The sequence below is a fragment of the Apus apus genome, chromosome 16 (assembly GCF_020740795.1).
Source record: "Apus apus isolate bApuApu2 chromosome 16, bApuApu2.pri.cur, whole genome shotgun sequence".
Classification (NCBI taxonomy): Eukaryota; Metazoa; Chordata; class Aves; order Apodiformes; family Apodidae; genus Apus; species Apus apus.
The window spans coordinates 14583151-14604925 of NC_067297.1; the positions used below are offsets into that span (position 1 = coordinate 14583151).

The 21775-nt window shown below is 45.7% G+C and overlaps 1 protein-coding gene across 2 annotated transcripts; it reads right to left on the reverse strand.

Annotated features, from left to right (window-relative positions):
* Window positions 1-3850: 3850 nt before the first annotated feature.
* Window positions 3851-21281, reverse strand: PITPNB (phosphatidylinositol transfer protein beta). 2 transcript variants are annotated; one of them, XM_051634072.1, is made up of 12 exons: window positions 21207-21281; window positions 19926-19956; window positions 18892-19037; window positions 18475-18566; window positions 17916-17923; window positions 16602-16676; window positions 15442-15525; window positions 10875-10952; window positions 8628-8738; window positions 8314-8436; window positions 5285-5369; window positions 4525-4539 (listed from the first exon to the last, which is right to left on the reverse strand). In XM_051634072.1, the coding sequence occupies exons 1-11, from the start codon at window positions 21224-21226 to the stop codon at window positions 5322-5324; spliced, it is 816 nt and encodes a 271-aa protein (XP_051490032.1). In that variant the 5' UTR covers window positions 21227-21281; the 3' UTR covers window positions 4525-4539; window positions 5285-5321. The 2 variants fall into 2 exon arrangements, with proteins under 2 accessions (XP_051490031.1, XP_051490032.1); XM_051634071.1 differs by lacking the exon at window positions 5285-5369 and having other exon boundaries at window positions 3851-4539.
* Between the last annotated feature and the right edge of the window lie 494 nt (window positions 21282-21775).

A 21775-nucleotide genomic window follows, 5' to 3' on the forward strand; every position in this document is an offset into this window, starting at 1 on the left:
GGTGTTAGCACAGCTCACCAATACTTTCTGGTGAAGCTGTCCCAGTCCCATTCGGGAGGACAGGGGTGGAATTTGGTCTTTCAGCCTTACAAAACCGTTCTGGAGCAGGAGTCTGCCCTGCGAGGCAGTAGCATAAGCACAAGGTGTACAAAATTAATGTCAGCTTTTAGAAGTGCTGTGGAAACAGCACAAACTCCTTTACAGCTTTTCTTCCTTTTTTCCCCTTATTTGAATGTCTCACATGCCCAGTGAGAGTCCAGCTGGAACAACTGCATTTTGGCAAGTGATTAAACAATCCTCGTTAACTCACAGGAGAGATTTCTACCAGGGCAGTACACAGTGACAGCCAGGCCAGGTCCCTCTGCAGTCCCAGTGCTCCCTGAACTGGCACATGCCCAAGCTCAGAAACCACCTCCCTCTCCTTGTGTATTGTGTAGCAATCCAATGTGTTTATTTATATATTTTTGTGTGGTCTAGTGTCCTAACAGAAACAAATTTGCTGAAGTGCTACAAATAGGCACCTTAAGGAGTTCTGTTTAGGCATTTTAATGTGCTTCCATTTTTTACTTGTAGCCAAAACTAACATAAAGTGAAGGGGCAGTTGGACAAACATTTACAGTTGCTCAGAGACTCTGCTGCTGGTTCAGGAGACAGAGAAAAGGTCCTCTAACACAAACAGGTGAACAAAAAGGGGCTCATACCTCTCTCAGCTGTCAGGGGGTTTGCTACCCCAAAACAAAAATCAGGGGACTGCATCCTCCTGAGGTGAGCAGCCAGGAGCCTGATCTCATACAGGAAAAATCTCCAAGCTTTCCTCTGAAACACAAGTTCACAGTGCCCAGAACAAAGCTTTATAAAATACATTTTCAAGGGAGACTCCCTGACAGCCCATCCCAGCCATCATCACCCTCTCCCTGCCCAGCTCTGGGGGCTCCTCTGGAGCCTCCAAAGAGCAGAAACTTCTGCAGGGACACACGGGCAGGGCTCAGCTGCGGAGTCCCTAGGAAGCTGCTGGTGACACAAGTACATGATGTAGCTCCTAAATATGGCTGAATCTACGGAGTTTTGGGAAATTCACAGTAAGTTTTCATGTAAGAGAGATCTTCAGGCTGCTCAGAGAGCACACAGAGAGGCAATGTAGTGGAAAAACTCAACACACTCAAACCCTCAATACATAAATCTCAGCAGATTTTAATTTTTTTTCCTGACATTTCCCAGTCCACACAGTAAGGCAAAAGATGGAAAACATCCCCCTTTCTTTTCAATGATTAAAAAAAAAATCCTCTGGAAAAAACAAAATTCCTTACAAGTCCATTTTAGATCTCACTTATGTGCAGCCAAGTGATGGATTTAAAAGGTTACTGCTGGAATATGGTTCACAGCAGTCTATTGCAGTGAATAAATATCACGTTTACATATCCATTATAACAAAACTATGTTGCACTTCCATTACTTCATGTTGGTTTGCCATCTGGAAGCTAAACAAGCTGTGTAGTAAAAGAACTAATTCAATTTTGCATTTACCAAAAGGAGCCACACAAGTTTCAATTTATGGCAAGCAATTACACGACCTTAGAAGGCAGGAACCTGCCCCTGCCAGTGGGAACCTGCCCAGCCCCGAGGGGGCGGCCTGAACCTGCGGGGAGCCAGAGCCCAGCCCAGCGAGGGGCCTGGGGGCCCTGCCAGGGCAGAGCCAAGGGGGACAAGGGGACAGAGCAGGGGACACTGCTGGGTAGGTGCTGTGCCTTTTTCTGGGGGGCGTCCAGGAACACCCCGAGGAAGCGGCGTTTGCTGCTCTGAGCCTTCCGCCCCGAGGCAGCCCCAGGTGAACAGCGCGGCCCATCCCCACCCACCAACACTCACCACCCTCTGCCCCTGACGGCAGCAGCCGAGGCCTCAAGGCTGTGGCACAGAACGGCCACGTCCCTGCAGCACCTCTCTGGACTACAGCATCCCTGGAAATCCCTCCAGCATCCCTGGAAATCCCTCCAGCATCCCTAACCCACACCCACAGCGTCCCTGCACGGTGGTGGCCCCAGCTCTGGCTCCAGCTGCCCTGGCCAAGCTCCGCACCCCTCAGCCCTCTCCAGCCCTGCAGTCGGGGCAGACCCCGAGTGCCCCCGGGGCCAGGCAGCAGCCCCAGTCCCCGCTCTGGCAGCAGCAGCCCCTGCATGATGTGCTGAGAAGAGGAAAAGCACCGGAGCGAAGCCCTTGCTGAAGCTCCAGGCAGCGGTGCAGGCACCAGCCTCACCCGCAGGATCTTACCGTACCTGAAAGGTCGCTCGTTGCTGCAGCCAGAAGGAGCCGGGCTCCCGGGAGGCTTCTGCCCTGGCCCGGGACGCGGCTTCAGCCGCCGCTCCCGCACACGGGGCCGCTGCGGACCCTCCCGTGCCCCGCGCGGCAGCCGCCGGACACCTCCTCCCTGCTCCGGGGCCCGAGCTCGGGCTGTGCTGCTCAGCTCAAAATCCCACAACAAACCAGAAATCCCCGCCAGCCTTTCCCGTCCCTCCCCCGGCGCTACCAACACCCGAGCGCACCTCAGGGCACCTGCAGCCTCCTCCTACAGCTCCACACAACTGAACACCAGCTCACTAGCAAACTGTACCTACTAACACCTAAAACAAGAGACAGAGCAATTTATGATCAAATTTATTTAATTAAATTTCATTGACTGTTTTACTGTAGGTCAGACCAGAGACTGTCAAAGTCAACAAAACATTTTACATTCACCACAAGATTCTCTCAGACTGTCGCAGCTCGTCCAGCACCACGAGGCTGTCGGGTCCCTTTCTCAGTTTGTGTGAGGACTCACAGGGATGACAGTGGAACTTGTCTTCCAGCACCGAGGAGAGAAGTGAGCCCTTGGGTTCCCAGGACTGCAGCAGCCCCTGGCTCCACACACCTCTGAAATCATACACGTGTGTGTGCGTGCACGTCTGGATGTTTACTTACAAAACCAACCTCCTGGTGGTACGGAGGACAAATAACCATTGAACTGCTAATCCGGAAAGGAAAACAGAACTTCGTTTTGCAGCAGGGAGGGCAGGAGGGTGCAGTGACACTGGAGATGCCAGTGCACACACATGGCAGACGGGCCACCAGCAGGACAAGGCGTGTGGCAGACCTGGCCCCCTGGGAGCCCAGGAACACTCTGTCCCTGCCCAAGATGGAAATCAGATGGATCTCCTGCTGCAAGCAAAGCAGGCCAGAGATTCCAAAATACCTGGATGTCTGTGAGATGATGAAGATGGAAGCTCCAGCAAGGATTCCCCACCAAGGTTTCGGGGGATGCTGGGAGGAAACCAGGCATTAATAGGACTTTATCTACCTAGTGTTTTTACAGTAATTTGTTTCTGATCTAGCAAGCACTTTGATAATTATATATCTATGATATGCTCTGAATGTTTCCTTAAAAAATACTGAAGACATTTTCCCTATTTGAGAGCTATCTACAGGAGGTCTTTATTAAACCATCTTTTCTTTTATGTGTCTACTTCTATCAAATATCAGAGAGATGTCAGATGCTACAATTTAAACTTTCATCATATCTGAAAGTATAAATCTCTTTTAAAATGTATTTTCAACATGAAAAGAGCTAAAATCACAATTATATTCCATTGCGTAATGTGTGTGAAATCAAGACCATTTGCATAGCTTCCAAAGTGAAACTCTGGAAAACAGCAATTCCATTTAAAAAGTCTTGCTTTAGGGGAGACCCAACATCCCCCCTGATTTTCACTGCACAGCTTAAGAGATACTTGAAATATTATACAAGTATTGCCAGTATCTTTGTCTAAAAAGTCAGCTTCTGAAAAATTTCAAGTGCAATTACTTTATAAATCACAAGCCATTTTTCCTTAATCTTGCCAATTTTAATGAAGAAAAAACATTAGCAATTCAATGTACAAAAGTCCAATAAAACATGATTTTTTTTCTTTTAAATCAGTGAATGGGTATAAAGTTTGGGTTAAACTTTTTCAACAGTAAAAGTCTTCCAATTTCCACTAGTAGAAATTTTGTTCTGATTTGACTATAGGCTAATGACAATCCAGAAATAAATAGCTATAAATACATTCATTGTTCCTATTCCAAAAATAATCACATAGGGAAGACACAAAACTGGAATTAACTTGAATCTGTTCCTTTTACAAATGGGCCAGTTATAGCAGAGTGACTCAAGACAGGAAAAAAAACAAGTAGGGAATAAATTGGTCCAGTATTGACATTCATGAAACATACCAGTTAGCATAATTCCGCAGTTAATTCATCCTTTAAATGACACTACTCAGTTGATTTTTATTTGCTTCGGGTATACATAATGAAAGCAGTTTCCTTTGAATCTTTGCTGAGGACAGGTATAGTACCCTGGAGACACTGTCACAACCCCTTTCAGTATGCATGTGCGTATATATAATTATATACAAATAATCATGCATCCACACACACGTCTGTGTATCAGCGCTGCATGTGACGACGGCTCATCCACCATCACTCATCATGGGCAGCACTGGTTCCTCTGACTTGGCCTTGATTACGTAGCTGTGGAGAAAGAGAAGAGACAACTCAGCACCAAGTCTCCTCCAGCAGTAAGGTCCAAATAGGCAGCTCTACTAACCTCCAAGAAAACCTGGGCAGGGCAGTCAAACCACCACCAGGGCTGAGCAAATCACACCAAAGACACGTCAGGCTGGATTGGGAACCTCAGCCTGGGGGTGACCTTGCTGGTGGGCAGCAGCTCTCCCCGAGGGGCCTCACCAGCAGGACCCCCTGCTCGGGACCCCCGGCGGGACACACCAGCGTGGGGCACACACACACGCACACACACACGCCTGACACTGGTTTCAAGAAGCCACCATGGTTTGAAGAGGACCGTCCATCCCTGCCCTGAGCGGAGCAGGCCACGCAGCGCTGAGCTGCGGGTGTGCAGCGAGAGGAAGCTCAGGAGTCCCTGCAGGCCTCGCGGTGACAGGGACAGCTCACTCTGGTTTCTGCATCAGGTGAGCACCAAGCATCAGGTGACGTGGGCAACATCACGGGCGGTTCTGCCACCAGACCGAGCTCCTGCCCAGCCCACCCAGCGCCCGGCTGTGGAGGAGGCCTCTCAGGTACCCTGGGCACACAGGGTCATCTCCAACTGTTGATCACCACCAGGTATCAAACAGGAGGGAGGTACGGCCCAGCAGTGTTCTCTGGGTATCTGGCTGTCCAGATTATTTCTGCCAGCAATTCCCATCCATCAGAACATTAATCACTCTTCTCCCTTTCCATCCAGCAGTTGACTTACACAGCTTGATTTGCCTCAGAACCTACAGAGAACTCCTCTAGACGTCAGCAGCCAAAGTGCCTCGAACGGAACCCTTCTTACGCATCTAAACGCAAAATAAAATGTGAGCTACCACACACAGAACCTGCCGTGCTGTTGGTTAGTACGAGAGAAGTGACCACCTACGTGACCAGGACTGTTTCCCTGGCCAGGACCAGAACGAGCTACAGCTGAAGGCTTTGGAGACAGAGACACAGCATCTGTGTAAGGTGGCATTTCCAGCCCAGCCCAGGCAGCAGGGAGGGCAGTCCCAGTGCCCTGGCAGGGGCAGATGCCTTTGCCTTCCTACTGTGCACTGAGGAGCTGCTGCGTATTTGATGAACCAGGAGTCAGACACAGAAACCACTAAGTGAGAGAGAAAGAGAAAAATATGGGCTGGGATAGAGAAGCTCAGGAAGAACACTGATGAGGATTCAGAGTAACAAAAAAGTAACAAAAGCAGAGACCCTGACTATAAAAACAGGTTTAAGATGAAGAACTGGACCAACAAAAGAACCAAAATGTGCAAAGAATCCAAAGAGAAAGATTAGCCCAAAGCAGGAGGAAGAAAGAGTGTTAATGATGAAAGGAACAGTGAGAAATGTACTGTAAGTAACGTACTGCTGCCAGCAGCATCAGGCTTGTGTCTGCAGTGGTTCAAGTGCCACAGAACTGCCCAGTGCAACACTCAAAAAACCTGACTGCTTCTCTGCAGGGATGGAAACAGGAAGATCCTCTTGCCATATTAAGCACCTCATCACTAAGTGCTCCCTTCCCAGTGGTCCTGGCCATAAACCAAATGTTTTGTAGTATACTTGGGATTTAATGAAAGTTACTCCTTATCACAGTGGATGAAATAGTTGAATATAAAACATAAAAATAAATAATTTAGGATAAAATTAGCATTCATATTTTATTTGGCAGTAACATTTTTTTCTTTAGCTTACTCTCCAATAATATACTTCACCACAGAAGTCTTGAAATTGCACCATTTATAGGTGTTTGTAGACACCTCTATTATAACAGTTGAGAAAACCCAAAATATTTAGGTCCTCACTCCTCTCATTTCACAACACACACAGAAAAATGGTGTTAGTGTACCTAATCAATACACTTCTCTTTCAAAAACTGACTTTTTCAACAAGTAATACACTTAAGCTCCTGATGTCAGTGTCTTGCACGAGGCATTTTAATTTCTATTTGCATTGCTTTGCAAAATAAGAAAATAGTAAATGAATAATTTTGATATTTAAGAACAAGGATATATGTTACACCCAGAAACATGTGATCTGGGTTTTGCTTAAGAACTAAAAAGCAGCAAATATTTTGCAAAAAATATTTTAAAGTTACTTACCAGTGAGAAATGTCAAACAAAACTTTCTCTACAAGAGGACAAGGAGCCAGTCACAGAGACAAAAAGGGAAACGCCCTCAGGCACCTGAATGTGTCCAGGGTGCTGCCCCTCCCAGCACTCACCTTCAGGCACTGCCACTGACCTTCCTCAGGGAAATGGATACACCCCTTTCATTCCAAATAAAGAACTAGGGGTGTGCAGAAGAGTACCCTTCTGACAAAAATCACAGAGAGGAAAGCGGTTACTCTTCCTCCTTCACTAACACCTAGGAAAAGGTGGTTCTAGGAATAGGTTCTGGCATAAAATTAATGAAGAAATCCATGTGATTTGAGAGAACACCTGCCATAACCCAAAACATGCCAACACCAGTGGGAGCACATGTGCCTGCCAGGGTGAGAACACCATTCTCTGCCAAAGCATATTCTGGGACCTGCCCAAGCAGGCAAACCCTTCAGCTTATTAGAAAGTTTGGGTTAACCAGTCTGGAACATCTACCCATTAACACACAGAACAGTGAAGAAACTCCTTCCAAATCCAGAAACGACCTGTACACAACACAAGAAGGCTCCACACAGCTCATGAAGTCCAAACATGGAGAGCACAGCAAGGGGGTAGAGGACCTACAGCTTGGCTTGATACTAAAAGAAAAAATGTGCCAGGCACAAACCACCAAATGCACTTCAGAAACAGTGTCAGCAGCAGGTATAAAGCACCAGCAATCTGTTTAAAGATGCTGGCAGCTGAAATGAGTTCAATCAAGTAAAAAAGCAAGTTCTAGCTGAAGACACATCATGTCATGAAAGAACCAAGGCAATGGAAGGAAAGTGACAAGCTGAAAGGGTTTGGGGCACCAAGTAACTGGCAAAACAGGAAGGAAACAGAACTGCAAATCCAAGGACCTCAAATAACTTAAAAACCAGCAGGATTTAAACTGAGAAAGGTTCATGCCAAAGGTCACACTCTGGAAAGATGCTACAGAAGAGGGATTCCTCTCTAGCCTATGATGAACCTCTGCTCTTAAAGGAAAGAGAGAAAGTGCCTTATGGATGAGTTTCCTTCAAGACATCAGTCCAAAGACACATCAGGCTGTATGTATATGATCCTCACAACCACTAAAGCATGACAACTGACACTACCTCAAGCTCATTAATTCTACTGACTTCCTTTTTGCAAGTAAAGCTCTCAGTTTTGGAGCTCACTGGGAAAAGTGGAACAGCTGTCACGTGACAGCTGACTCAAGCTTCTTTAAAGACATGTTTGAAGAGAAAAAGGAAGCAGATCTAATGATGGAAACAAACCAAAGCAGAACACATGATGGCAAAGCAAGATGACAGCTCTGAATTCTAACTGCCAAGTGGTGAAAAGACCCTGAATGGGACTGTGAGCAATGGGTGGGGTACCATGAATAAAGAGCTGGTCAGGGCAGATGCTCTGGATTTAGGGATATCAGAAACACTCACCTTCCAGCTTGACACAGCACAGCCTGAAGGCGCTCAGAGTGGGTCTGCACAGGAGAGGCTGGAGGGGCTGCACTGCTCCTCAGCGAGTGCCCAGCACACACCAGGGGACGGACACGACACAACTTGTGCCAGTTCCCACCCAGATACATCCAGGAGGAGACAGCACATGGACACCACCCTCAGAAAAGCACCCTTACCGCTTCCAGCTCCTTCTGGGTTTCGTCCTCCATTCTCCTAATGTCTTCCATAGTCAGATCAATCCACTTGTCAATCCAACAGAACAACTGGCGATGGAAGTTGGTAAATATCCTTTTTTCTTGCTTTAAGAAGATAAACAAACATGAGTAACAGGCCTACATTTTGCCAAAGGACTGCAGCTGTTCAATTTGAATGACTACAAGCAACAGGAAACTTCATCCTCCTCAGAAACCCCGTGTCAACAGAGACCCACCCACTTGCCCAGCACCACTCCAGCCCCCCAGCAACATCCCAGCAAGGGAGAAGCACTCACCTTTTGTATAAAGTTTTCAACTTTGTTCTGCAGCCCCCACCATTTAAATTTGATAGTCACCAACTTGTAAGCACACATTTTAGGACACTCTTCATCAGTTGCTAGCTCCTTCTGTTTATAGATAATGGGAAGGAAATATTTATCATCTAAAAATTTTACTTGACTCAAATTAGTTTAATGTAACTACAAAAAAATAGAAGTCCAAGTATTATTTTAGTATTAGAAATTATATTATTAATTTCTAGTAAATTAAATTGTTTTAGCACAATTATGAATTAAAATGCTAAGCATTTTTAGAATTATAATACTACTTAGAATTCTAAGTAGTAAATACTTAGCACTGTGCTCTGGACAAAGGGTAATAGGGATTAACAAATTATCAGGTCAAATCTGCAACACAATTCTATTCCATGCTGCAAAAATACTCTATGAATCTGAGTCTTAACATGGATTTCATTTCATGATTTCCACTGTAATATACTTCCTGATGCTCTGAAAGGACAATGAAGCCTGACTCCAACAGCTTGCACCAAATTATTTTTTACTTTTGGGTTCATTGCACAAAGACAATTATAACCTGAGTTGTACCAAGATGCTCAGTGCAAGGTGGATGCTCAGAGAGCACACGACCACTCCTCAGGTTTGCTTCTCCCAGCACATGAAACCTGAGCTGACCACGGGTCTTCTCTGCCCACTCAGGCACCCCATGATCTCCCTGCTCCCCCACTTCCCTCATCTAGGTGTAGAGGTAACTTCTAGTTGTGAAACATGATTTACATATTCATTTAAGCATAATGAATTGCAGACCTGACTGCTACTATGACATAAACAGGGAGAGAACTTCTTTATCATCAACACCAATAGGTAGCCAAGGACCAACTAAAGCTCCACTGCAAAGACTGCTTGGAGGCAGCTCCAGCTGAAGGATTTGTGCAAAGGAAGGACCCCAGAACTGAGGGAAATTCAGGAGACACCCACCAACATTTCCTGTGGTTCCTACGGTTCTGTTTTAAGTTCCTACATCCAAACAAGTCTGAGGTACCTGTATCATCCTACACAGTCACTTTTCTACAATTCATGCAGTCAAATTTATGCAATACAAGAGACCATGTCACGTTTTCAGTTTAACAAACTATGTTTGGTTACTCAAAGCCTCATAAAAGAGGAATTAAAAATGAGGAAAAAACTCATGTCCAATAAGAAAGCTGATAGTTGCTTAAAAAAACCCTAAAACCTGTGAGTTTGGCTTGAATAACAAGCAATCACTACAAGAAGCTAACAAAATTTTATTATTTATATCTGCAACAAACTTATACGTAAAAATACTTTATGGCATTTTAAACTGGGTTTCTTTTAACCATAAAATGGGTAACTCCTGTTGGCCATGCACAGAGTAACATGGTTCACTGCAAAATCTAACTTACAAGAATCCTGGTGAAGAATACATATTTATTTAATACAGAATTTTTATTACAAATATCACCAGAGAGAACTTAAATGAAAACCAATTATCTTCAGAACACTGATGTTCCATTCACAAGCAAAAAACAAAGTGCTGCTGTTTGGAATTCCCAAACAGCACAAGCCTGTGGCCAGACACTAGCAAAAGGACAGAACTAAATAGAATATAGAAATTCAGTTCTGCCAGTTCCAGGCATTCAAAGTTCTCATTTTACAGTTGTTAAAAAACAAACCAGTATTCCCACTTTCCTTAGGTTACAGGGGCCCAAATAGGCCATCAGCCTCCTGCTTCCTTCCTGAGAAGGAAGGAGAACAAATATCTAGGGCAGGATGCACATTTTCAGCACAGTTTACAAAAATAATCCCTGTGACAATTTTACCCTGCTAGTAAGAATGCTTTGCCTACGGAGAAAGAGTGTTACAGAAATGGGAGTCCCCTCACTGCCTCCTCTCACTATCACCTTGAAACACACGATTTATTTATTTTTCCATGATATTCAGCTAATGCTCAGGCCCAGGACAAACCTGCCAGCTGGACCAAAGCTCTGCCTGGCTCTAGTATTTTGACAGCAGCCAATGGGAGAAACCTGTGTAAAAATATAAAACCTGGTTATTTCACACTTAAGGCACATCAAGCTCCTGACAGCAGAAAGGTGGTGCATCTTCTGCCTACTCTGTGCCTGCACAACCACACTTTAGGATACTAGAGACCAAGAGCTTGCCCTGTTAGAGTTTTGTTTTCTGCTGCTGAAGACTTCAAAAGGTTGTACTATCAGTTCTTATTACCTTCCAATTTGGCCCCAAAGGTCCTCTCTTCGTCTTAACGGACTGAAATAACGCAGGGTCTTCATCAGCTTTGTAGTCCTAGGATACAACAACAACAACAAAAAAAGCTCCTGAGAGTCGGAAAAAACCAAAGAGGTTCAACATCTCACTTTTTATTAAGTGAGCATTCATCTTCTGTTCAAGACTACCCAACTGATTCTCCCAAGTGGTCTAGGGCAGGAGGGGTGTAGCACACATCAGAGTGTGTGGAACACCCCCGAGCCCTCTGCCCTGCCTGCCCCTGTGGAGCTCAGCACTGGGCACAGCACAGGTTCCACCACCTGCCTCCAGCTCAGACCCGCCACGAGCGCTGCGGGTTTGGGAAGCTTCTGAGGGGAAGAGAAAGCAGTCATACAGACACTGGGCTGCCAGCATTTTCCAAGCTGCAATGTGTGTCCACTCTTGAGAAAGAAGAACAGAAGGAGAAGGTGGCACAAGTGAGCTGAGCTGCAAAACCAGCCCCTGCATGTCCCTGGGCCATGGGCAGAGCGGGGAGGGCAGCAGGCCCTGCCCCACCACAGAGCACCCCGGGGAAAGCTGCTGTCAACAGAGCTCACAGACAACAAACTCCTCCAAGTGTATGGATTTACTTAATTTTACTGATGAGGGGTAGGAAAATGATTATTTGAGAAAGATGCTACTTTGGAAATCAGGGCAGGATTAAAAACCCTGACCTCAGTAATTGATCATGTGAGGTTCACCATGAACACCCACCTAAGAACACCATCACACCCACAACCAAGGAGAACTGTGAAGGACAGGAAAAAAAACCCCTGTCTAGATTCAAGTCTAGATGGACAAGAAAGCATTGCAGGAACTCTTCTCAATACACAAGCCCTACGAGCATGCAAGGAAGAAGATTGGACTAGAGCCAAAGTACAAATAAACAACAGTTCTTTGCTGAGTTTAAGAAAAATCTCTCTGCAGCAAGAGCTTAACTCCTGACAGCAACAAGTCCTTCTTAGGAAGAAAAACAGGCAGCTGTTGGAACAAAAACATACAGCTAAAAAATTCTGAAGTCCTCTTGAAAGCTAGACAGGCAAAACATCATTATGCAGTGGCATAACAATATAGAAGAGCTAAAAACCCTTTCCAATAAATACACAAATATTGTTTCATACGCAATTTCTGCTCAAAACCTCCAAATAATGCACACAAATGCAACAAACTATTATAAAGAATTACACAGAGAGACTGTGAACCACATACAATCAAGCAATAATCATAACAAACCCAGGATCCGGGTGCTTCTTTACAATTCTTAATCTCATTAAGAAGACCTGCTAAAATGAGTAACAGCACTTCCCAGAGCTCATAGCTCCCTCTATCAGGTACTATGGAACTTGAGAGTACGTAAACAGGACTGAATGATTTTAAGAGAACTTTTAGAACCTACCACAAACATGGTGCAAGTCTGATGTCTTATCTGCAAGCTTCCTGAACAGAGTGGCATGGAAAGGCAGGTGAACACAATTCCCAGCTTCCCAGCTCAACAGTGCATTAGTTTTTCCACAGGAGAATACAGATAACTCTCAGTGTTATTTAGTGGAAACAGACAAAGTTGACTGTGGAAGGAAACACATGCCAGCACTTTCTCTGGTGTGATCCATAGCTCTGTTCACAGTAAAGGATCAACATCAGGTTGATCAAAGCATGTCATATTCCCAGCTCACTGCATGCTTTCCAAGTCTCATACCTGCAACAATCACCAGCACTACTGTGACTTATCTGATGTGCCAGATAAACACTGGCATGTTTTGGGCACCTGGACCCAAAACGAGCCAGCCCTGCAGAGCTGGTGTCCAACAAATCCCGGGTAAGACAGCAGGGCCCTCCTGCTTTGTCAAGAAGGAATGGTCTGGATTTTTAAAAATTAAATAAGAGGTATCATCTGGTCCTTTTGCTAACACAGAGTCAACTTTATGACTTAGATGAGACATTCCACGACTGTCACCAATAAAACACATGGTGACACTAATAATAGGGACTTTTTAGATGTTTACCATGTGAGAAATCAAGTCTGAATTGGGAGAGATCATCCCATGAGAAAGAACAGCTCTTTCACTCAACAACCCTCCAACACTCTCTTGCAAACTAAAAAAAGAAGAGCATTTCCTATATTCCAATTTGTATCTCTAGTACTCAATCCATGCTTTCAGTAATTTGACTGTTCTGTATAAAACTGTATTTTTAGAGCTTTGTTTCAAGAAATATAATGAAGCTGCACAACAACCTAGAGCAAGACACTGAATTTCTACATTGCACAAAAAAGCTACAAACCTGACTTCAATTTCTTTGTTTGTACTACACACTTTCTTATATTTTTTTTCCAAAAATGTAGCCTCTTCTGATGTTAATTGAGCATTCACTTCTGCTTACTCTTTAAAAAGTTTTACCCTCCTGGGAAGTGATTTTTATATACAAATCACATAATGCAACAGCCTATTCACTGGAGATGATTAAGAGAGGGCAGGGTTAAATTTAGATATAAAGCAAGCAACAGATGTTGGCCACATTATTTCTATACATACTCAAATAAGCATGAGTTAGCATATGCATGCCATTAGTATCTGAAAGAAATTTACTATTTTTGTATTTTTGCTGATTGTAGTTCTGAAACTAAAGTAACTGCCACACTACAATGGGTTGGACAAGGTTCATTCACTGAATACATGAAAACTTTTACCAAAATTGCTGGCTCTTACAAATGTAGTTCCAGCCTTTCAGTCATCCTGCTATCCCAGAGAGTACACTTGGGTTGCTTTTCAAGGCAAAACTATGACTGAGAAAATGAACATGCAAATATAACTTTCCTTCAGCAACACTGACTATTCCTTCTCAGTAAGAAAACCAGAACATCAAACCCCCCACCCAGCCACCTGGAGGGAGAAATCCCAAACAAGAATTGCAACATTAGGGGGAAAAAAGGCCACACAATGCCCATGATTTCAGAAACCACCCAAAAGAGGGAACTGGTGACTGATCTAACATCACTGAGCAAAGGTGAATAAACTGTCAGAAAAGCACCTCTGGACAAAGAGAACACAAGGATAACAGCTAATACTTCCTCAGGGGGCAAACAAGTGGAGTGGGAAGGGTGTCAGCCTGCAGGCAACTCAGACTATCAACATCTGCAGAAAAGTGAGTACAAAGTCAGTCTTTGTTTAATAAAGTCAGGACTTTGCAAAACTGACTTTCTATGAGTTGAAATAGAAATGAAAATTTGACTCACAGTGAAAATTAGTTCCAACTATTCCTGCACAATGATGGGTTACACTGTGAGGCTGAATTTGGAAAGATTTGTTCAAAATATTTGCTAAAAAAGTAAATGGTGTTAGAAGTTACTAAAAAAGAAAGAGAATGTAGAAACATAAGAAGAGACTTAAGACTCAAGATTAAACCATGCTACACTCAGAGTTTTGATACTCTAAGTCAAATACACCAAAGAAAAAAAGAGGATAATGTGCTGAAAATAGTTGTGAGGATTTCCACATATGAAATGGCTTCCACATGAAGATGGAAGGAGGCGGGGGAACAGAAAGAATTATTGAAATCTCGAAGACAAATTGTTTAGAAAATATAAATAGGAAACATCCCCCCCAGTTAATTAAATTATCAGTCAGGCAAAAGAGAAGTATTTTTTCTCCATGTCACACTGAGGAAGCCACTCTCTTTTCTGTACAAAGTGCTACTGAAAAGGCAAACTGCAGGTGTGCACAGACAGCTCTGATCTTTGCTGCACTCACCTGCCCACGAACCTGGTAAAGACACTCCTTCCAAATAAACACCCACACTCTGTGTACAAATACACTGAATAACCATGTGGTCTTACTAATAAAATCTGTCCTTCTAAATTTTTGCTTCTAATCTCAAGATATTAAGCTTCAAGTTCTCAGACAAAAGACCAAACTCCTATGGATGGACTTCTGTGTGTGTCCAGGACATGTGTTTGCCAAAGCAACCACTAAAGATGAAACAGAAAAAAGTAATCCCACATCTTTCAGAAGAGATGAGCAGTTCATGTCTTGAGAACTACTCTAATGAAAAAAGTTTAAAAATAAAAAAACAAGAGTGGATTTCAAAGGCAAAACTTAATGATCCTCTTTGATTGTGAAGGGACAGAATTAAAAGAACCTGTAACTAATAAGCAGCAGCACAGGAGTAGCTTGATGGAGACCCTGTGCCCTGCTGGGCAGGACAGCTGGGATAGATTCTTGGACTTGGTTCCACACACCAAGGTGAGCACACAAGTGCTGGCTTGATCAAATAAATTAAAAGTAAAAATTACTCCTGTGCCAAAAGCCTATTGCCCTTCAGGTCTTAATTGTGCAACTGTAAGTCACATTCAGTAGGCTGAAGCTGTAAAGGCATTAACTGAATGTGGAACTTCAGAAGGAATGACTCTATTTAAGACCACTTCCATTATCTGGTGGGTGAAACCCACACGGTTTCAGTTCAGTTGCAACCAACCCAAAGCAGCAATGGAATCAGCTGCACACCCCACCCCAACAGCAGAGCTTCTACTTACTCCTGGTTCTACTTGGGTTCTATCTGCAATGTCAATATGGACAACTTCAACACTCTTCCACGTGTTTGGGTCTAAATTGTGCACCTGCAAAAAAAGGAAAAGGAATAATTTCCATGCTGCCATCTCAGCCCATGGTGCACCTCATGCAGTATGCATGCATGCTGTGGATGTTCTCTGGGCTTCATAAAGACAAAGTTACCAAAACTTATCCTCTCTTCCTCTGCCTTTCTGAAAGAGAATCATCTCCACAGTTACGGTTTATATCACTGACTAACCAATGCTAAACAGGCACAAACCCTTCAGTTCAAGCACTACCCATTCAGTAACATGCATGAGCTTTTCCATCTAGAAAGCAGCCACACAAATTGCAAAGTGCAAATCTGCCAGGTTTCAATAACCTGACTGAATCCACCAGGTTCTCTAAACCATTGGGCTGCCTTTAATATGGGCCAGATGAAGTGTGGAGGTATAGGAAGATCTGAGGGTGTATTTAGGTTCCCACCAGCAGTCTGTGAGGCACACTTCAACTTACAGCAAGCAGAGCTGCCCAAGAATTACTCTCCTCCTCTGCAGCACACCCAGTGCTACATTCATTCAAGCACTGAAAATATTCTGACAACTCTCCTCTCATGGATGGTTTATAAATATGTTTGTCACTGTAAACAGAAAAGTCTCCTGAAGAGACCTGTGAACTGAACCAACTGTCTAGGGAGAAAAACAAGAGTATCAACAGCCTAGAAAATGTACATGAGCAGCTTCAATATGTAACTCCACAGAATTGTACATAAATCAACTCCAACAGCCCTGTGAAACCTGTTTTCACAGAAACATGTCAGCCTGAGCAGCCCTAGCATGTCTAAGGTAAAAGAACATTAAATTAAAAATAATTTACTGAAAACCTGTTTAATTTAACCTAACCAAGCATCCACACTGACCTCAACATAAAAGATAAAAATCTTTTCCTGTTCTTGCATCTCATTAAGTGAGACAGCTTGACCACCCCAGAAGGATTTGAATAACGCTTTTCCTCCTGTCGATTAATCACTGGCAGGATTTTGACTTGATGCAGTGATTATCCACTCTTACCAGGTACAGAATAGTGTACCCAGGTGACTCTGTTGAAAACATTGCTAATGCTTGGTATGCAAATCCCAACTCACGTTCTCTGCTGTCCCCAAATCTGGTTTATGCCAGGTCTCAATTTTTATGAAGAAGTCATCTTTCATGTATTCATTCTGTAAGAATTAAAATTAAAAAGCATGAGTCTGATTATACTGCTCTGCTCAAATTCAGACAAAAGGTACTTGCATTTAAGTCACTACTAAGCCCTGACTAGCAACACCACCTATTTACATCATGAAGGAAACCGACCCCTCAGCTACACAGAGAAACAGGTACCATGAGATAACTGGTATCTAGATCTCAGGGATCAGCCACAGCAGTAAGTACTAAATTAAAACCAGGCATGTTTGAGAAATCCAACTCTTTGTGCAAACAGAGAAAAATGATGCTACAATTGTCATCCCTCTTCCTCAGCCCTTAAATGTGCTACCTCTATGTTCAAGTAATTTTCAAATTATTAATACTGAAGTTAAGACAAAACAACAAAAATACATTTGCAATAATTTTTTAATTAATTAATTTTTAAATTATTCTGAGAGGCAGGGGTAATGGCCAATAAGCATGAGATATCCCTGTATACCACAATTAGGCTCACACAGGCCCAGCTGCCACTAAACTGTGTCTAGACCAGCACAGACACTTGTAATTTCAGAAGCCAGAAGTCACACCAGGGCACACGTGTGGCCATGGGTCAAGCTGAGCAGCTCACAAACTCAACTGTTAAATTCCTTATGTTTCATTCACCTAGTGACAATCTAAATTAAGTTTGCAAGTGATCAGATAAAGCAACTTAACATTAAACTTTTAATCTACCTCACACAGGTCATCAAAAAACACACACAGGGTAATAAAGTCATAACAATCATCTCTTTCCCACACATCTTACACAAAAGCCAGAGCCCCCAGCTGCAATGATCCACTTAGATTCTCAGTTAACCCATTTGACTCTACAGAAATGGGATTTCACAGTCAGGGACTGATTTCATTTCATGGCTCTCTATGCATTCAAGAGTTTAGAAACCTCTGGGTTTTTTTGTTGTTGTTGTTTTCTTTTTTTTCTTGTTCTTTTTTAGCATTGTTTTACCAGGACAGACATTATGCAGCTGTAGTGACAAGTAAAGGCATAAAAGAAGATACAAAAAAATTGAAAGCATTTTTCTGACAAATTACAGCTCTTTCTAATTATAGCCAAGTGCAGACAAATAAAGTAACAAGGAGCTCTATGCCAGGAACCCTGGCAAGGCACATATAAAAGGCTGGAGCCAGCTTGCCACAGTCAGAGTTAATTGTATCAGTAACAGCAGATAAAACACATTTCAGAAACCAGAACTGATAGTAATTCAAATACTCACCGTCACAACTGGCCGTTGGAAACACACACCATGCAAATGAAAAGGAAACAGAAAGTGTACAGAAAGTGTTATTAGTTTCAGAGAAGTCCCACCTACAATGACTGCAACACAGCATAAGAAACACTCAGACCAACAGGATCTGTGTGCCTCGAGCCTGTGACCTTCCAAGTTCATTGTAAGACACTTCAAACTATTTAACAGAAACTCAAAAGAAAGAGAGCCCACCCTTAGACCTCACACAGCTAAAAGCAGTACAATAAAGCAGTCACCTTATTCTAACAGACTATGAAGAATTAAACTATTTTCAAACAGGTTCTGTTCTAGACCTCAAGTGAATCACCTCTTCAGTCTTCTCCCAGGGACACTGGACACCAAGACCCTGCAGGAACCAGTGAAGCTGCTCCCCAGGAGCAACTCTCCTTTTCAGAGGAGATCTCACAAATGCAACATGAAAATCTGAAGTATATGTTCCACTTGATGGCACCCTCTTTTCTCCAAAACCACTTAAGACCATCCCTGGGGTGAACATTGGCAGCAAAACACAGAACAGGAGACCTACTTGTTCTACAGTAGGGATACGCGTTCCAGGCCTTCTCGTGGAACACCAGGGAGCCTTCTGGAGCAAACATCCTTACAAACCCAGGGACTTTACTGTCAGAAACAAACAGGGACAACACTTGATAAATTTTTGCCTGCTGAAATTCCTCATTGATTTATTCCATTCTAGTAAGAAAGGCACAATCCACAGATCAGACATTTGTGGGGCTCTCCCCTACTCTCTCCCACATATTTCCAGCCCAGTGTATCCCACGTGTTTCCCACTCACCAGCACATTCCTGCACAATCCAGGAAATTAAAAAGAGGCAGAAAACCCCAGTAACCACCCCAAAATAGTGAACAGTGGAGAGCTGCCCTCACTTTGACCATTCCTCTCTCAACACCAAGTGACCACTACATGTGTCAATGTTTTCCTCACCTCTTTAAATGATAGATTTTGTGGGTGTATTGTCCCTTCTCACCATCCTTTTCATAAGGCTCATTTTTCAAGACTTGAATTCCTTCGCCACCTCCTGTTTCATTCTTGCTAGCTTCTGCCACAGAATACAGCTGCCCAACTTGATACTGAAAAGTCAAGATAATTTCAACATTAAAGTTAGCCAAAACTTGTAATGCATAAAAAAATTGAGCTGTTTCCCGTGAAAATTTGGTAGTACAAAAAAAAAAAAAAAAAGATCAGGAATGTAAAACACACCACATAAAAAAAACATTTAGTAAAACATGACAATCTGCTGGCAAAATGTATCTGCAGCTCCCAAGCACCAGGTCTGTACCCAGCTTGTTTCACATAACACAACATACCTAAGGGTACAGCACATCAAATTCCTTATCCTTCATTTTCATCATCATAAAAGCAAATTATATGTTGTTCTTACTTGCATAAAAGAAATATAATTTTTAGTTTACAAGATTTTGAAAGGATTGCTTTCCAGCCCTGAGCCTCCCAAATTGGTCCTTTCAACCAACCAGACCCTGCCCTCACAAGACCCATAACATGGAAACTGCAGAACATAGTGCAACATTTTCCCTCAGCCACATGCTCAGACATCCTGTGGTGACTCTCATTCAAATGTATCTCAGTGCCATTTAAATTGCTGGCTTCAGATCTTGGAACACAATTCCCACCTTTGCCTTCAGGAAAAGGCTTGGAGCCACTCAGTGCCTTGATCAGCAGGAAAATTCTGCTGCACTGCAGAATTGCACAACTTTCCTTTCTTGCTTGTAAGCTGTGGAGTGGCTCAGAGAGAGCTAAAGGTTCTCTGCCTGCAGGCACTTGCCTCCTTTGACACCCCCTGACCTGCCAGAGGTCAGCTGCTGGGCTGGTGGCTCACAGGTGTGGCAGAGAGGGGGGCACAGCAGAGGCAATGCTTGGATACAGGCTAATTAGACTTAAATAAGACACTAAGACCTTCCCACCCAGCACCCGAAACAGCAGCAGGAAGGAGGACATACCTCTTGCACTGAGCAGGGTAAAACCACTCGGCTGGAAGAGGAAAAGAGCAAATTCAGCAAAAAGAATCACTAGGCTTCATCTGCAGATAACAGATATAAACTGTAACAAAGATATTCAGGGAGGAAGCAGTAAAATTAGTATCAGGAACAGCCCCGCTGTCCTGGGGCCCTCAGGTGATGTGCTCCCCTCCCTGACAACCTGGTGGCCTTCAACATCCGCTGCAACACAAACCTCCTGAGAACACCAACATAAGTCAGGCTTGTCCACTGTTCTAGAGAGGAAGAAACTTACAGTCAGCTGGTTAAACTCCTGCTGCTCCCTGCTGTGTGTGCTGTGAGCAGGGAGCTTGACAAGCTTTTGTTCAGGCACTGCCATGAAAGTGGGTTCAGCACCTGAGCCCCCTGCACCCCCAGCACAACAGGCACCAACCTGTGAAGACAAAAACTGCCACCCCTGCAGATCAGCCCAGCCTTGCAATTTCCATGCAGCTTCTTCATCTCTTACTGGATAAAGCTTTTTTCTATGTTAGTCTCCCATGTGCCTCACACACGTATTTGCTGCTATTGCTTTGAACCCACACATCACACCTACTGCCACAACAGAGGCCACGTATCACTGGACTTTGAGGTGAATTAAAGCCAACGGGTCTGGGAGGAAGGGGCACAACAAACCAGCTGGTGGCAGAAGACCTTCGGGGAAAGATCTACCCTAAGCAGATAATGCTCCAGCAGAACAGGTGACTGCAGAGCGGCAGACCCGACCCTGTCACCACTGCTGCCCCAGCTCCTGCTCCAGCCGGGCAGGAACGGGGCCCCGCGGGCGAGCAGCGCCAGCGGTGCGCGCTGGGACACGGGGGCGGGCAGAACGCCGGGCCCAGGGAACCGGCCAGAGACGCTCGCTGCGCGGGGAAAGGCCTCCCCGCGGCGGGGCAGCGATTACCGGCCGGACCGCCCCGCTGCCAGCAAACGCGCGGGGCGCCGGGGGCTCCCTCGGGCAGCGGAGCAGCAGCGCGGGGGCACCAGGCCCGGGAACGGCAGAGAAGCGCCCGGCAGCCCCGGGCCCCGCCGCGGGGCTGTGCTGGGGTCCGGCCCCCGCCCCGGGCCCCGCCCGCGGGAAGGGAGCGGCCGAGCCCCGCGGGCGGGCCCGGCTCAGCCCGCGGCGCTGCCGAGCCCGGCGGGCAGGGTTGCGGGCGGCCCCGCCGAGCCCCGCGCCCCGCACCGAGCCCCGCGCCCCGCACCGAGCCCGGCCCCGCCGCCCCCGGCCCCGCCGCCCCGACTCACAACTCCTTGATCAGCACCATCTTCCCTCCGGCCCCGCACTGCGCACGCGCCGCCTGCCCATCCTGCACCGCGCGCTTCCGGGACAGGCCCCGCCCCGCCCCCGCGCCGAGCGGGACCAATCGCAGCCGGCAGCCAATCAGAGAGCGCGCCCGGCCCCGTGCGTCCGCGGGCCGTGACGTCACCGGCGCCCGCGAGGCCGGCGGATCCCGCTCTGCGAGGGGCGAAGCGCGCCCCCCTGCGGGCGGGAGGTCCCGGTGAGGAGGCGGGAGGGGCGGGGCTGCCCCGGGGGCGGCGCGCGCGCGCCCCGGTCACCATGGCAACGCGCGGCGGGGCGGGCGCGCGGGGTTCCCGGGCGGGGCCGCTCGGAAGCGACGCCGCGAGGGAAGCGGGAGGGTTCGGGTCCACGTGTCTCTGAGCTCCGGTGCCCCTGCCCCGCCGCCGCTCCCGGGCCGTGCTCCGGGGCCGCCGGGCAGGCCCCCCCGGGGATCTGGCTCTGGAGCGGCTCCCAGCCCTTCCCCGGGCAGGGAGGCCTCGGGCGCGGCTGCCCGGCCCCGGGGAAGCCGTTTCCC

Coding starts and splice junctions, on each gene's coding strand:
- PITPNB (XM_051634071.1), bottom strand. CDS start 21,226: ATGGTGCTGATCAAGGAGTT. Junction 19,038..19,925: donor TACCCTGCTCAGTGCAAGAG/GTATGTCCTCCT, acceptor TTGACTTTTCAG/TATCAAGTTGGGCAGCTGTA. Junction 8,437..8,627: donor TTGAAAACTTTATACAAAAG/GTGAGTGCTTCT, acceptor ATCTTCTTAAAG/CAAGAAAAAAGGATATTTAC.